This window comes from Pan paniscus, chromosome 11 (genome assembly GCF_029289425.2).
Source record: "Pan paniscus chromosome 11, NHGRI_mPanPan1-v2.0_pri, whole genome shotgun sequence".
Classification (NCBI taxonomy): Eukaryota; Metazoa; Chordata; class Mammalia; order Primates; family Hominidae; genus Pan; species Pan paniscus.
This window is the reverse complement of record NC_073260.2, coordinates 57,097,681-57,114,446: the sequence shown is the minus strand read 5'-3', so window position 1 is coordinate 57,114,446 and position 16,766 is coordinate 57,097,681. Positions and strand designations below refer to the sequence as shown.

The 16,766-nt window shown below is 44.6% G+C and overlaps 1 protein-coding gene across 5 annotated transcripts in view; it reads left to right on the top strand.

Moving 5' to 3' along the window:
- Window positions 1-16,766, top strand: part of LOC117978678 (monofunctional C1-tetrahydrofolate synthase, mitochondrial-like) — a 120,194-nt gene that overhangs the window by 4,769 nt on the left and 98,659 nt on the right. For 2 of the 5 annotated variants that reach the window (XM_055091850.1, XM_055091849.1), the window contains exons 1-3: window positions 7-761; window positions 1,633-1,740; window positions 4,081-4,233. In XM_055091850.1, the coding sequence (XP_054947825.1) occupies window positions 741-761; window positions 1,633-1,740; window positions 4,081-4,233 (282 nt within the window). In that variant the 5' untranslated portion in view covers window positions 7-740. Of the gene's footprint in view, window positions 1-6; window positions 762-1,632; window positions 1,741-4,080; window positions 4,234-11,843; window positions 13,681-16,766 lie in introns of those variants that run through there. The other 3 variants (XM_057298697.1, XR_008954458.2, XM_034951660.3) reach the window with 3 other exon arrangements.

The following is a 16,766-nucleotide window of genomic DNA, read 5'->3' as shown; positions in this document are numbered from 1 at the left end:
TTCTGAAGCAGGCCTTTGTGAGGTCAGAGGTGGAGTTCTGGGTGGGCACTCTGGGCCTCACAGTCCCAGAGGAAAGGCCTGTCCTCCAAGCCAATGTGCAGCCTGACTCTGGGGCCAGCGCCTGAGGAAGCCCTCCCTGAGCCCCAGCCCTGGGGAAGGCTGAAGACGCCTCTGAGCCCCCAGCGCTGGGGAGAGCTGTGCAGAATAGGACTGGAGGTGGAAGTGTTGGAGATTAACAGCCAGATGGAGGGGACGGGGGGAGGCCCTGGGTCAGTCCTCACGGAATCCCCATTCTGAAGGGGGAGAGGGAAACTCAGGCCCAGTCCTCAGGGGCCCCCAGTCTGAGAGGAAGGAGGACACATGAGCCATATTTGCAGAGAAACACCAGCCTGCGAGAGGAGGTAGAAGCCCAGGCCTGGCCCTCCGAGGGCCCCTAGTCTGAGGAGCAGTCCACCTGCCCTCGGGAAAACACCTCCCTTAGGAAAGGCCAGCAAGGCCCCCGTAAAGGAGCCACAGCTGGATCGGGGCATGGGGCTCGGGGCCCAGCGGCGTGGGAGCTCCAGGACTGAGGTGCAGTCAGGAGAGACCCTGGGGGCCAGCGGCAGTCCAAGAGGACTTTTGGAGCCAAGGCCTGACTGAGTCTCAAACAATGGGGCAGGCAGTTTGGGGTTTCAGCAGGTGGCCCAGTGCTGAGACACAAGGGAGTTGTTTCTGGTCTGCAGACACTGAGGACACTTGCTATGTGGCGTGGTGGATGGTGGGTAAGTCTTGGGAATTTCTGGCACCAGGTTCCATGAGTGGGAAGGGGCATAGGATTCAGTTGTCCAAAGCTCAGGTGTGGGAATGGAACTGTCCTGTAGAGGGTGCCAAAGACCAGGTCTGGAAACTGCATAGCCCCAGTCCCCACCCCCACACACACCATCCCACCCCTTCCAGCTTTTTCTGCAGATCTTTCTGCAGGGGTGAGGCAGGGAGAGGAAGGGGTCGGCCGCAGTTCCGGGGCTTCCTAGTCAGAAGCCCTCTGTAAGGCACTAACTTCCCTCTTCCCTCTGCAGATTTTTTTTTTTTTTTTGAGACGGAGTCCCACTCCACCCAGGCTGGAGTGCAGTGGCACAATCTTGTCTCACCACAGTCTCTGCCTCCCAGTTCAAGTGATTCTCCTGCCTCAGCCTCCCAAGTAGCTGGGATTACAGGCATGCAACACCAAGCCCAGCTAGTTTTTTTGGATTTTTAGTAAAGACGGGGTGTCACCATATTGGTCAGGCTGGTTTTGAACTCCTGACCTCAGGTAATCCACCCGCCTCGGCCTCCCAAAGTACTGGGATTATAGGTGTGAGCCACTGTGCCTGGTCTCCCTCTGCAGATTCTACGTGGGCTCTAAGCAGCCTCTAAATTGCCTGAACACCTAAGGCTTATTTGCTAGTTGACATCTGATCTATTCTGACACTGAAAATTTCAGTGCTTTAGGGTGCTAAAAGGAAAAAAAGAGGGCTTGCAAGGAATCCTGCAGTTGCTGAGGGGGTACCCTGATAAGGGAATTTTAAGCAATTACAGTAAGTGTCACTAAACTTTTTAAAAAATCTTTAACCAGATTAAACTTACACAATTTTGTTATAATTTGTGTTTCTGCAGCTTCCAATTGTGGACAAGATAAGGACCATTGCCCAGGCTGTCTATGGAGCCAAAGATATTGAACTCTGTCCTGAGGCACAAGTCAAAATAGATCGTTACACTCAGCAGGTAAAAGTTGTACTTTTAGGGGAAAAGAAAAAATTCACCTTAGGCTCTCAGAATACTCAGCTTGACTTGAGGATTTGTACATGTCTCACCAGCTAACCTTTGCTTAATCTATTTTCTGGTTAACAAAGATGAAAGCAATATCCTCGGGTAGAGTGTAGACTATATTTAGAACTTTATGGTGAGGCATGTATCCTCTGATCCATGCATCATTTACTTCTGTGACTATAAATGTATCTGATATGGGTGGTATCCCTGTTTGTAGGTGATGTGTGATCTTTCATCCCTCCCACTCAGCCCAGAATGTTGAAACTATCCTTTGGAGTAGAGCTGTGGAGTCAGATTTACATGAATTGCAATGCTTCCTCTTCCTTACAGGCCTCTTACTACCTTAAAAATGCTAGCAAGGTGCCAGGGTAGGCAGATAGGAGTGCAGCCTATAAAGATGGGAACGTTTGCTGTTCTTATGCAAGCAGTTCACTGGCTTTTTACTGAGCTGGTCCACTGAGGTTGAAGGCTCCATCATCTTCTACCTCTAGCCACTGAGAAAGGCAAGTAGGCAAACAGCTGGGAAGGTGGCTATGATCTGACAGCATGTGTCATCACCTAGTCCAGTGCCAGTCATGATGAATCAACTCCATTACAGGAGGCTCAGCCACCTTTTACCAAAAGGACCATGTGCCTCCAGTGTCCCTCCTACTTTGGTGTAATCAGATAGATAGAAGTCAGAACATTTTAAGAGCCTGCTGGCTAAAGAGCTTCATGATTGGTAGTGTTGACCTTATCTTTAAAAACAATCTCCAACTCCTTATTCTTTTTTGTAAACCCATTTGAAATTTTGTTAAATGCTACCATTGCCAGCCAGGGTATTTTTTCTCCTAGGTTTGGTAAAATAGGAACTCAGAAAGTTCTAAATTCTTAGAATTTTCCCTGATGTTCTTGGCTTACCCTTTACAAAAAGGATTCCCAAGCACTGCTCTGTGCCTAGGCATTGTGGTGAAGTTTTAATTCATGTGCAATGAACCAAGTAAAATAAGGTCATTCTCATGAGGTTGCTTTGTTTTTTTTCCCCTGAGTTTTTAATAATGATATTTAAGACTATCATTTATTGTAATATTAAGTCTTTTCTCCTTTCAGTGTTAAAATGTTATTTCTTTTATGAAGTAATCTGGTGACGGTATATAGCATACTGGTTGGTTTCTGTTTCTTTTTAATATGCCTACTGACAAAATTTTTACATTAGCAAACCTATAGAAATTACTTTAATATTTAACCATGTCTGAAATTCAAAATTCTGGCACCATTCTGAAAGGCAGCTGAGATTCTCACTCAGCAAAATTCTTATCAGTATAGAAGAGTGGAGATTTCAAAAAGAAAATGGCCCCAAGCCCAAGTCCTCCCTAAGTTGATAAGACTCTAAGATCTTCCAAATAGTTTTAGGCTAAGTCTTACGAAAATTTGACTAAAGATTTCATTCCCTTTATCTCTATCAAGGAAATACTCCTTAAAAGTCGTGTCAACCAGGCATGGTGCTCACACCTGTAATCCCAGCACTTTGAGGGGGCAAGGCAGAGGATCAGTTGAAGCCAGGAGTTGAGACCACTCTGAGCAACATAGCAAAACCTCCATCTCTATTTTTATTTTTTTAAAAGTTAGTGCCAAGTATGTGGTTGCAATGAATTAGCAAAGCCTCTAAAGGAACACTGTGTGCCATTTAATCAGAAACAGGCTTCAAGGACACTGTGCATTTTGTGAGACACCACATGTGACTTCCTGATCTTTCACCTTTGGAACTCTGGGTCAGACATAGACTTTGGTCCTTAAAAACAAGAAGCTTAAATAGTGACCTCATCTTAGTTCTTGTAATGTAGTTGCAGATCAAATAACCATGATTCATAAACCAACACAAAGGAACCCTTTGCTTCTTGACTGACTCCAGAATGAGTGAACAACATGACTAAGAGCCTAGTCGCAGAGCCTTTCTCCAGACTACCTTGCTGGGTCCCAGATATTAATAGTCTTGGAAAGCAGTTTCTACAGCTGCTGCTTTGCCTGAAAATAGCAATGCTTTTCCCAAACATGCACATAACACTGCCTTCTCTTAACGAGACCTCCAAAATAAACAATAGTCACCCGTGACCTACTAAACAGTCATCACATGGAGATGAGTTTTTATCCTCACCTTCTTGCTTCTTCAGTGAACAAGTAGTAACAAGCAGCTCCTGCGTGTGCCTCGATCTGAGCTGGCATACCATTGATGCCAAGACTGTATAAAGTGCAAATTGAAAAACACAGGAGACTCACATCTATATCAGTGAACACATTTTCTTTCCTTTCTTACAGGGTTTTGGAAATTTGCCCATCTGCATGGCAAAGACCGATCTTTCTCTGTCTCACCAACCTGACAAAAAAGGTGTGCCAAGGGACTTCATCTTACCTATCAGTGATGTCCGGGCCAGCATAGGTGCTGGGTTCATTTACCCTTTGGTCGGAACGGTGAGTGAGTCACATTTTCCAAAAACCCTCCCCATTCTGCATTGTCGCAGTGCCTCAAATCGTTATGCTCCACCCACTCTTTAAAAATCATGGATTAGGGAGAATTGGGAGTAATTAATAGTACAGTATTCGCTATTTTTCTTAACACTCTGTCTCACCTACCTTTGCCATTGTGGTTTGGGTTTTTCTTTTTTTAGATCATGTGTTCAGGATCCTTAGAGTCATAATACTAATTTCCTTTCTAAGGCAAGTAAGAACATAACTTGGGAGAATTCAGTCTATTTAAATGGTAGAATGGCTTAGGACAGTGGTTGTCAACCTTTATCACACATAGCACCCAAAATGATGTAATCAGTAGGGTTGAATGCTCACACCAGACAGGATCTGCCCAGTCACCCCAAGGGCTGGGGAAAGCAGTCCTCACCCTCTCACTTCCCCAGCACATCAGGTGGGAAGTTCTGGCTTAGGAAATTACTGAATCATATGAATTCTCATTTTTGATGTTGTTGTGATGGGATTACGTTGCTATTGGTTGATTATTCTGTTATTTTGTGTTATCTATGGAGGTAAAGGAGATGAGCAGAGATATAAAAGCTTATCAAAGTGCTTAAAATCCATGAAGATTGGCTTCATTTGGTATAGCTACACAGTGATAGCCTTCCGTTGGTACCATCAGTGGCCTAAATTTGATTTCTTGTCTTTGGGAGTGCTCCTGAATTTGGTTTAGAATAAAAAAGAATTCTTAAAACCTGGCAGATCCCATGGCAAGAAAAGAAAAAAAATTCTAACCCATCATTATCATCATCATTAGTGCAAAGTGATCTGAGCTTAAACAGCATACATTATAATAATTTTTTATAATAAACCATGTGGCTCTATTGTGCAAACAAGCAATAGACAGACAAAAAGTGCAGATTCTTGCCTTGATATTTACATACTTCATCTAATATTGGACACAATGTTTTTTCAATCAGCATCATTTGAATTCTTCCTGCATGTGAGGCACAGAGATTTTAAGATGAGCAGGTGTGAGATGCATGGATTTGAATAGCATAGAGGTATCTGGAGAGCATTGTGTTGGTATTCTGAATGCCCTCAGATCCCAGGGGGATAACAGCTCATTATGCCTGGGGTAGAACTTACCTGGGCTGTGGAAGAAGAGGGGATTCTTCAAAAAGGGCTCAACCTCTGAACTGGCAAAACAGTGAGTTTTGACTCAAAGGCACCAGAGTACTAATACATGACATCCTCTTCTGGGGTGATCCAATGTGGCTGGAGTTGGATGACGTGGGGAGGCTGGGGATGGGAATGGGAATGGGATTGGGATAGCAGGACGGGGTCACATGGCCAAGGATCTTGAAGACCATCTCACAGAACTTGAATCTGATCTCTACACACTGAGGAGCCACGGTAGGGTGGGTTTTTTGTTTGTTTCTTGGTTTTTTATTTTTTTATTTTTTGTTTTTAAATAAGGAGGAGAAGAATGTGGTCTGATGTGTATTTTAGAAACATAGCTCTGGCAGCAATGTGGAGAATGTTTAGTGAAAAGAGAACCAGGCCCAGGGAGGTGGGTTAATTCAGCTGGGGCCAGAGGAAATCAAGGTCCACACTTTGGCCACAGAAGTAGATACGGAGAGTGAGGGTGAATTGCAGACATACTCTAAAAGTATCCTCCTACAGTAGGGGCCGGGTGAAGGGACTGTTCTAGCTTGGTGACTGGCTGGTGACGCCATCACCGTGTCATGGAAAGGACACGGGAGGAGGCAGATTGGCCAAGCCAGAAATGAGCCTGGCTTGAAGAGAGAGAGCTCAGAGGGTTAATAGCATCTAAGGAACAGTCTGTGTCTCCACTGGAAATACAGATACAGCTCTCCAAAGAAAGGGGCAGGAAGGTTGCCCTGGTGGGTTTAAGGATATGGGTGAAGGCACTCATTAAACAAGAGACACAGGGATAGCTGGAAATCAGTGAGAAGAGAGTAAAGGAAGACACCCCTGAAACACCCACTTTAATGCAGCCGACTCCTGGCAGGGGTGCCTTCCAGAAGGCAGGAAGGAAGGAACAGGGGCATGGCAGAGAACGTCCAGAAAAATCCCACAGACACCGCTCACAGCAATGTTGACACAGAGAGAAGGGTCCAGATGAAATGGGTTCTGAATGACATTTTCAGGTCTACAGTTCAGATCAGCAGTTGCCAGGAGTTGGGGGAGGGAAGTGTTTGACTGCAGAGGGGCAGGAGGGAACTTTTTGGGATAATGGAAATATCCTATGTTTTGACATGGTAGTGATTCCATGGCTATATACATTCTTCCAGACTCATAGACCTATACACGTGTGTTGCCCAGGCTGGACTCAAACTCCTGATCTCAAGCAATCCTCCCACCTCAGCTTCCCAAGTTGCTGTGACTATAGGTTCATGCCACTGCGCTGGACCTGTGTATCATTTAGTTATACCTCAGTTAACAAAAATGGGTACTGAAGAGCTTGCTGTATATTCCTTAGAATGGCCTCAGTCAGCCGGGTGCAGTGGCTCACGCCTGTAATCCCAGCACTTTGGGAGCCCAAGTTGGGGGGATCACAAGGTCAGGAGTTCGAGACCTGCCTGGCCAAAAGGGTGAAACCTCATCTCTACTAAAAATACAAAAATTTGCTGGGCATGGTGGCGGGCACCTATAATCCCAGCTACTCAGGAGGCTGAGGCAGGAGAATTGCTTGAACCTGGGAGGCAGAGTTTGCAGTAAGCCAAGACTGCGCCATTGTGCTTCAGCCCGGGTGACAGAGCAAGACTCCATCTCTAAATAAATAAATACATACATACATACATACATACATAGAATGGCCTCAGTGATGGCCACTTTACTCCTGAGCTTTAGTTGGCAAAGGCCTTGGCTTAGGGATAAGAGGGTGGCTGGACAGTGCAGGCCCAGAGAGACTGGACCATCAGGGGAAGTGAGGGGTGATGGAGGTGCCCAAACAGAGCATGAAATGGTGGAGTAGGTGAGAAGGTTAGCCTCGATCACGATCTGTCCTGTCCTACCCTCTGCAGACTCTAAACCCCGCAGCAGTTCACCCAACAAATTCATTCACTCGGCCAATGCTGCATAAGGCACTCAGCTCAGGGCTACAGGAAGCCCCAACCTAAAGAAGCTTTCTCTGCTTCAGGTAGTTTACAGCTGGTAGACGCAGATAGAAGTGAATTAGCAAAGAAAATAGTTTGATATAAAAATTGTGCATTTAACTGCAACCTTAATTCACTTCTGAGCATTTAATAGCCATTAAACAAAAACCAGGGCCCACACAGTGGTTCACACTTACAATCGAAGCACTTTTGGAAGCCAAGGTAGAAGGATTGCTTCAGGCCAGGAGTTCAAGACCAGCCTGGGCAACATAGCCAGACTGTGTCTCTACTTAAACCAAAATTAGCCAGGAGTCATGGCACACACCTGGAGTCCCAGCTACTCAGGAGGCTGAAATGGGAGGATTACTTGAGCCCAGGAGTTTGAGGCTACACTGACCTATGATCATATCATTGCACTCCAGCCTGGGAGATAGAGTGAGACCTCTGTCTCTAAAAAAATGGAATAAAATAATAAAAAACACAATATAATTTAAAATCTTTGGAGTCACTAAACAAATATACAATGTGAATCTCCTCCCACTCCAGCTAACACTACCATATCCAACACCAGGTAAAGACCAAAGCCGTTCTGGGAAATCAGAATCTGTTGCCATGGCTGATGCCTGGACACCAGGCTGTCCGTTCCTGATGTCACTCTTTGACTTATGACTTGTTAGAAAATGAATGCGTGGAATGGCCCTGGAGTAGCCGCTGCAGCTCTCTGGGTTTCCTGAAGTGAGCCCTCTGTGTCATTATCTGGTCTTCTCAGCCCTCAGCCGAGTTCCTCCTGTGGCCACATGTGGGGTCGCAGTGAGCATCAGTGCACAGTGATGAAATCTGGAACAATCGGGTGTGGGGTGTGAGGGAAGGGAGTGATGCCTGACTACAGAAGTTCCTGGAGGTCAGGAAACTCTCACTGGAGGTGGTGGCCCTAGAGGGCTGCTTTCTATGACAGAGCAGGAAGCTGCATGTGTAGTGGGACACATGCATCAGAGGGGCCAGGATCTCCTAATAAGGACTGGTATTTACTTTTACTTGAACCCATTCTGGGCCTTACCACAGTCTGCTGAAATGCCTTGAACATTCATCACCCATGTGGGAGACAGGATAGTAATTTCCTGCTGAGATGACTGAGGGGACAGGGAATGGGGACACCAGGGGGACTGGCTCCTGCAGGTGAGAAAATTCTAGCAAAACGAATCACTCTTCTGCTTAGTCACCCAATGTGCGCTTATTAGAGTGCTGCTGAAAAACATATTCGTCTATCCACTCCAGAAAGATAGTCCAAACTGAGACCTCAAGATCAGAAAGGCTCCCAATCTCCTGCAGGGTTCATTCATTTACTCAGTGAATTATTAAATGCCTACAGCACGCAGGGCCATCAGCCCAACGGCTATGAGAAAGAGATTCAGTCCTTTCCTCACAGGCCTTATGATAGACTCCAGTAAATAAAACAATACAGGCACAGAATGTGGCAGGCTTTATAAGAAAGCCTCTCTTGTTGTGTCCTCAAGGGAAGCAGAGAATCTCCCCTCTGGCTCTAGTTGGAGAATCCCAACCCAAGCAAGTCCATCTTTGAACAATAAACATCTCCAGTATTGCTGGCTTTGGAAGACCCCATGGTGAGATGCTGGAGCTTTTTTCCGCTCCTGATTTCACTTTCTAAATATTTACTTTTACTTTCCATGTTCACTTGTAGGCCAGATTTTTTTTTCCTACCATTGAATTATTTCCTCATGTTCTATTTAATTATTGTTTTAATTGGCATTGGTGGCCACAAATAATAATAAATACTATTAACTGGTGTAACAGCTTCACTAGTCTATTTAACTTCCCCATGCTGTTGTAACTGAAGCACCCAGCACAAGCATTCCCAGCTCGTGGATGTCTAAGACCTTTGAGGTCATTCTTACATGCATTGCTAGTGTTTTCCATATTCCTTGATGGTAACCAATTTTTCCTTCCTAAAATAACTTTCTTCATTCCTAGTAAGCTTCATATGTATTTTGTGTATTCTTCCCTCTTTTTTACGACATTATACATATTATTGAAAGCTAGAAAATAATACAAGATGCTTGACTGACATAATACCACTTAGTACATCTTTTTGTAAGAAATAGATTTTCTAATACAAATCTTTGATATAGGAAGAAATGAGCAAGTTGTTTTTTAAGGTTTTCCAACCCTATATTCTAATACAAATTACCCTGTTATGGTATGCTTCCAAAATTCTTTCAAGGATTACAGTTTATAGTGTTCAATAAACCTAATAGTTTATAAAACTTCTCAAAAAATAATCTCATGCCAAAAATAATTTAGTAGTAGGTGGTCTTTGTCTTGTGGTCACATTGTTTTGATATTGTCTTTAAGTTTCTGTAATTTACAAGGGCTGTTTAATCAGTTGGCATAAATTTCATGACAAAATTGCTAATATGTAAGCAAAATATATGAAATGATATTTTTGAGAAGTAAATTACATTCCATATAGAAAAAGACTAGAAAGACTACACCAAAACCTTAAATTAGACAGTGATATTATGAGTAGCTTTTTTTCTTCTCTTTTTTGTATAGATCAAATTACTACGTTGGGTGTATATCACTTTTATAACATGAAAATACAGTAAATAGGGCGATGATAAACTGCAAGTGCTTGGGGAGAAGGCTTAACTCAGGCCAGTTGCAAGAGAGTGAGAACACACACACAGCCTGTGGGAGCGGGCTCCGTGCCGTCACCTGGCCGGTCCTGGCTGTGTTGCTGTGTTTTCGCACCTCAAAAGTTGGGACAGCAAGGAAAGGCCATAAGAGCTAGAATGTTTCTATAAGAAGTGTATTCAGTATGATTTGTCTATCTCTGACTAATGTGTGCAAACCCCAGATTCCACTAAGCAAATGCAAGATTGTTTTTCCCTGTTAATTTTTTCCTGGGCCCTTCTTGCTTACTGTGTTGGGCATTGGAGAGGGGGTGATTGACTTCTTTCTTCTCACAGTGTTTTCTCTCGCTCTCTTTTTTTTTTTTTTTTTGAGACAGAGTATTGCTCTGTCACCCAGGCTGGAGTGCAGTAGCATGATCTCGGCTCACTGCAACCTCCGCCTTCCAGGTTCAAGTGATACTCCTGCCTCAGCCTCCCAAGTAGCATGGACTACAAGTGCATGCCACCACATCTGGCTCAATTTTTATATTTTTCATAGAGACTGGGGTCTCACCATATTGGCCGGGCTGTTCTCAAACTCCTGACCTCAAGTAAGCCACCATGCCCAGCCATCTCTCACAGTGTTTTTTAAAACAACAATGCATTTTCACAACAGTTGGCCTGGAGAGGTGTCCAACCAAGTTGGAATTCATAGCAGATATCCATTTGAAGTTAATTTTTGGTGTATTTGACTGTTTTCCATTGACTTCACATTGAGGCAGTGAGAGAGACTTGAAGAACTTAGAATATGAACCCTTTTCTCACTGGCAAACATGGGACATAGAAGCATGTCTTGACAGCAATTTATGGCAACACTCTGGGCTGGAATCTAGGGGTTAGGCAGCCTGGCCGGTTTTGTAAATTAGCCAGGCCACCCTCAGAGTCAGTTTGAGGGTTTAGTGGGAAGCCTGAATAAAAAGAGAAGTTAAACTTTTAAGAAAAGGGTCAAGCTTTAAAACTGGAATTGGCTTTTCAAATTTAATGAGTAAAAAGAAACCCCAAAACTGGAATTGTAATTGTGGAGAAGTACAAATTATAATATTTGGAATATCATCTACAAGGAATGAAACTATCCAGAAGCATTTAGATGGTAGTCATTGATTGTAGGGTATCTCTGGGGGCAGGGTGGCTCCTGGCACTGTAGAGAAAGACCATCGGTGCTTCCGTCTCCCAGTTGGAGGAAAGGGATACACTGTGGAGGTCCCAGCAGCTTAGGGCCTGCCCCCATGTGGTTATGTCTGCATGGTTTCCTTCCCTCTGTCTTCCTGTAACTCTTTCACCCTGGCCCCTGTGCCCTTTCTGGGCAGAGGGTGACAGGAGGCACTGCATGGGTGCATTCTTTTTTTTTTTTTTTTTTTTTGAGACAGAGTCTTACTCTGTTGCCTGGGCTGGAGTGCAGTGGCATGATCTCGGCTCACTGCAACCTCCATCTCCCGGGTTCAAGCGATTCTCCTGCCTCAGCTTCCCGAGTAGCTGGGATTACAGGCGGCCACCACTACGCCCAGCTAATTTTTTCCCATTTTAGTAGAGACGGGGTTTCACCACATTGTTCAGGCTGGTCTCAAACTCCTGACCTCGTGATTCACCCGCCTCAACCTCCCAACGTGCTGGGATTACAGGTGTGAGCCACCGCCCCTGGCCAAGTACATGCTTTTTTTCCTCTTGTTGGGATTGGCCTGGGCTATACCTATCTCATGGTGGAAGCCTGCCTAGGGACCAGGCCCTAGAAGACCAGCAGTTTATTTAACTGGGTTGGCCTTTGTCCCCACTCCCTGTGACCCGGCCCTGCCATATCTTTACCCAGGTGCACCACTGACATCATTGCTCGGCTGGACTCTGGAAAGCAGGAAATTGCTGGAGCATGTTTGGGGCATCAGTGATGTCACCCGCTACGAATGCCGGGTGGGGTTACTGGACTGAGGGCCATGAAAAAAGAAAGCTGTGGCCCTGCCCCGTGGACTCACTGCCATTCTGTTCTTTCTCACGTTTCAGTTCAGCTCACTTTGTTTTCCGTCCCCCTCCCTCTACTGTAAAAGTATGTACTCAGTGTTTCATTTCCTGCTGGATCTGATTCAGGTCAGTGATGAAGTTCTTTGCGAGCTCAGTGGGGAGGCGTTTCCTCCCTTTCATACCGGCCCTGCTTAGGGATGCATGGTTGGTTATATACTTGCTTCACTCGGTTAGGCATGGAGGAGAATTCATTCAGACCTCATAGGTTTAAATCAAATGCATGACCCTTCACATTTTCCAGAGATTTAGACAGTTACAGTGAGACAATTAAACATTCACCCCCCAAGCTGCACTTGGAGATGTGTAAGCAGTAATGTAGTCATGCGCTCCCCATGATATGAGAGTGTGCAGAATGCCGCTCCCCACAGCAGGTCCACCAGGACCTCCTCAGGGAGCATCTTGCCTACAAAATCACCCATCCCTTTTTCCCCACTCTCTTCACTTTCCCTACATTTCCACTCCCACACCCACAAATAAACAAAGAAACTTTGAGCTTATTTTACAAAAGTCTTTGAAATGGCCCTCCTCTCTCCGATGCTCCTGGGCCCTGGTTTGGCCCCATCTGTGCAGTCTCTCTGATGAGTGTGAAATAAGCCAGGTTTGGCTCATGCTCTCCCTGTGAGCTTGCTCTCCCCGTGAGCCTGCCCTCTCCATCTGGCTTCACTTTGTTTGTGTCCCTGTGTCCTTTGTCTCTGATCCTGGGATCCTGGTGGTTTCCTCCTCCCCGCCCAGCTTGGGTCCTTTTCCCCAGGGTTCTTCCCTATCTCTACATCAGAATTTCCTGCTTTCTCCCAAATATGCATTTCCCTGGCCCAGGCATCCGTTGCTTCCTCTCATCGTGAGGTCCCTGCAGCAGGCTGCCGATGGTGTTGTGGCCATGCCTTCCTCCACAACCCAGGGAAAGCTACATGTGTGTCTGTCCCATAGGGAAGGAGTCATCCCTGTCTCTTCAGTGTGGCATGTTCAGGAGGAAGGAAAGTAACCAGCGTCGTTCTCAATTTCCGGAAACTGTTTATCATATTGACAAGAAGAAGAAAGCTTTGTGACTCATGAGAATGATGTTTTCCTCTCTGGTACATAAGGTTATGTAGGTCCAATCCATTGTGTAGAGGATCTTTTCTCCCTTAACGGGATGTACACTTATTTTTAGCACAAGTATAAAACTACTTTAAATGAAATCAGCCTCAGCCAGAGAAATATGCTGAGTAATAATGTTGCCAGGTACTATACCACTGAGTTGAGTTTGCAATTCACTGCTATTAATCCCTGCGTGTTAGTTCTGAATTTTTACCCTTTGCATACGTAGAAAAATGGTGTTTCTCTTCAGAGTCAAGGAGGGAAAAAAGAAAAGATAAAAGATGCTTATAACACTTTTGTGTCCAACCCTAAAATCAGCATATTGATCTACTATTTTTCTAGGTATTGATGGAATATTGACTCATATACTTTCATACAACTGGTAATATATATATATAGAGAGACTCATTTTTCTTCTTCCACTTTCATCTACAGCCTACTTGCTTTTTTCCCCCCATTTTTTGTTTGGATTCATAGCATAAATTGACAACAAAGATACATCTCAATTTAGAGCTTCCAAAAGGCACCCATAAAAGTATCTGGTGCTCATGGAATTTCTCTTTCTTCTGTGTCTCTTAGTTACACTTTTCTCTTATTACAGTTTTCTATCCAGCCGTGGCTAAGAGGCATATAATCAGAAGCAGCTAAGCAATGTATGCAAGGGAAATAAAATGAACGCAAACCAAGATAACCGGTTTTGTAAATTAGATAGCAAGGCCACCCTCAGAGTCAGTTTGAGGGTTTCGTGGGAAGCCTAAGAAATATAACTGATATAACTGATATATTATCAGTTATAAAAAAAGTTATAAGAAAAGGGTCAAGCTTTAAAACTGGAATTGGCTTTTCAAATTTAATGAGCAAAAAGAAACCCCAAAACTGGAATTGTAATTGTGGAGAAATAGAACTGATAATATCTGGAACTTGCAGCAGTTTACAGGCTTAACTATGTATGTGTTCCTTAAATTATCCACCCGCAGATATCAGATTACAATAAGTCCTCACTTAATGTCATTGATAGGTTCTTGGAAACTACCACTTTAAGCAAAAGGACATAATGCATACGAAACCAGTTTTCCCATAGTCTAATTGATAGGAAAAAGAGTTGAGTTATGAAGCCATACAGTACCTCATTTGGCTTAAAGTCACTGTTTCCAAGAACATATCCACAATGTTAAGTAAGGACTTACTGTAAATGAAAATATTTGCAGTAAATCGCTTTTGAGAGAATTGGTTATCACACTCTTCTCTGGGTATCACTGAAAATTCAGAATGTTTAGTTACATCAGGCTATACTCACTGGTATGAAATCAGGGAGCAAGTATAAAGTAGGTGTAGGGAAATAATTTATGTTGGATTAAATGATCCAATGAAGGAATTTTATTAAGCCCCTAGAAATCCCAGAATGAAAATGTATAACTGCATGACTAACCCCTGTAAGAATTTGCTGGGGTTTCTGCATTAAGTACGCTTCCCAGGCCATTTGTAATGAAGGTACCGTGATCTGTTAAGGAAGAGACCTACACCTGGGAACATAAACAGCCAATTCCATCCTGGACATCAGTCTCCTGTTTGACTCATTCCAACCCCAAGAATATGTTGTAGAGTGTAGGACCCATGAAAGTTACCTACTGTGCTTCCCTGTACCTTCCATCATCCAGTTCCCAAACATACCTGTGTTTCTTCTCTGAATGCATAGTTACTTGGGATCCCATGCTGTATTAGTCTGTTCTCACACTGCTGTAAAGAACTACTTGAGAGTGGATAGTTTATAAAGAAACAAGTTTTAATTGACTCAGTTTTGCAGGCTATACAGGAGGCATGGCTGGGGAGGCCTCAGGAAACTTACAATCATGGGGAAGGCAAAGGGGAAGCAAGTACATATTCACATGGCGGCAGGAAAGAGAGAGAGTGAAGGGGCAGTGCCACACACTTTTAAACAACCAGATCTCATGAGAACTCACTAGCACAAGAACAACAAAGGGGAAATTCACCCCAATGATCCAGTCACCTCCCACCAGGCCCCTCCTCCAACACTGAAGCTCATAATTCATCATGAGATTTGGCTGGGGACAGTGCCAAACCATATCATATGCCTCTCCCAGGACTGGTGTTGGAGGAACAGTGCCTTTGTCACACCTACCAGAATATACTCACCCACCTCCAGACACTCCATTTCTCTTTCAAGCACACCTCCTCACTTGTGCCGCCAGCTAAGGTTTACTGCAGTTACTTCCTTTGTGTGTCCTCTTACCTTACCAAGTCGCCTCACTCACCATCTACTGTTAATTAAATTACCACCTCTCCCACTTCCCCACCTCCAGAGTAGAGACTGTGCCTTCAGTTCTCTTGGCCTTCCCACAATGGGAAGTCTGGTGTGGAACATACCCTAGGAGCCAACTAAATGTGGTAGTGGCCTGCCAACCCTGCAGAGGGCTAGCAAATCTTCAGGGAGTCTGCTGCTGGTGGAAACTCACCAGTACTAGAATCCCAGGCTCCAAAGAAGTCTAGAAAAGTACGTCTTTTAAGGAGCTAATAAGAGATTCAAGTTTCCACAAATCCTATCTGCTCTTGGCCTAGTTCTTTTGGGATCAGTGTGCTAGTCTCTCTTGTCAAACTAGTTACTGACCAGCAAGACTAAAAAACCAGGCCCAAACACATTCTATTCATGTGCTTAGATATAGACCTATGGATCAAATATCCCACTGTAAAGCAAAAAAGCAAACTGTTTTTCCCTTGTACTCTCACACTCAACAATAGCACACTTCTGTGGCTGGCTGTGTGGGGGCTTTTCCTTACACACCAAACATTTCTCACAGAGACCAACTGGGTGTCCTCTTATTCAATTCAATCCTGACACTGTCTACCTGCAGATAGTGTCCAATCCCACAGATTGATGGCTCGATCCCATGAGACCAGCCCCACTTCAAGCACTAATTCCAAGTCCAGGAGACGCATACTTCTGACTGCCTGGCTAAAAACTACATCCACAGCCGGTCATGGTGGTTCACGCCTGTAATCCCAGCACTTTGGGAGACCAAGGCGGGTGGATCACTTGAGATCAGGGGTTTGAGACCAGCCTGGCCAACATGGTGAAACCCCATCTATATTAAAAATACAAAAATTAAGCTGGGCATGGTGGCTCACACCAGTAATCCCAGCACTTTGGGAGGCCGGGGCAGGCAGATCACGAGGTCAGATCAAGACCATCCTGGCTAACATGGTGAAACCCCATCTCTACTAAAAATACAAAAAAAAAAAAATTAGCCAGGCATGGTGGCGGATGCCTGTAGTCCCAGCTACTTGGAAGGCTGAGGCAGGAGAATGGCCTGAACCCGTGAGGCGGAGCTTGCAGTGAGCAGAGATCATGTCACTGCACTCCAGCCTGGGTGAGAGAGTGAGGCTCCATCTCAAAAAAATAAATAAATGAAATAAAATACAAAAATTAGCTGGGTGTGGTGGTGGGCTCCTATAAGCCCAGCTACCAGGGAGGCTGAGGCAGGAGAATCGCTTGAACCCGGGAGGCAGAGGTTGCAGTGAGTTGAGATCCTGCAACTGTACTCCAGCCTGGGAGACAGAATGAGACTCCATCTCAAAAAAAAAAAAAAAAAAAAAAAAAAGGGTTCGCATGAGCTGCCTCCCT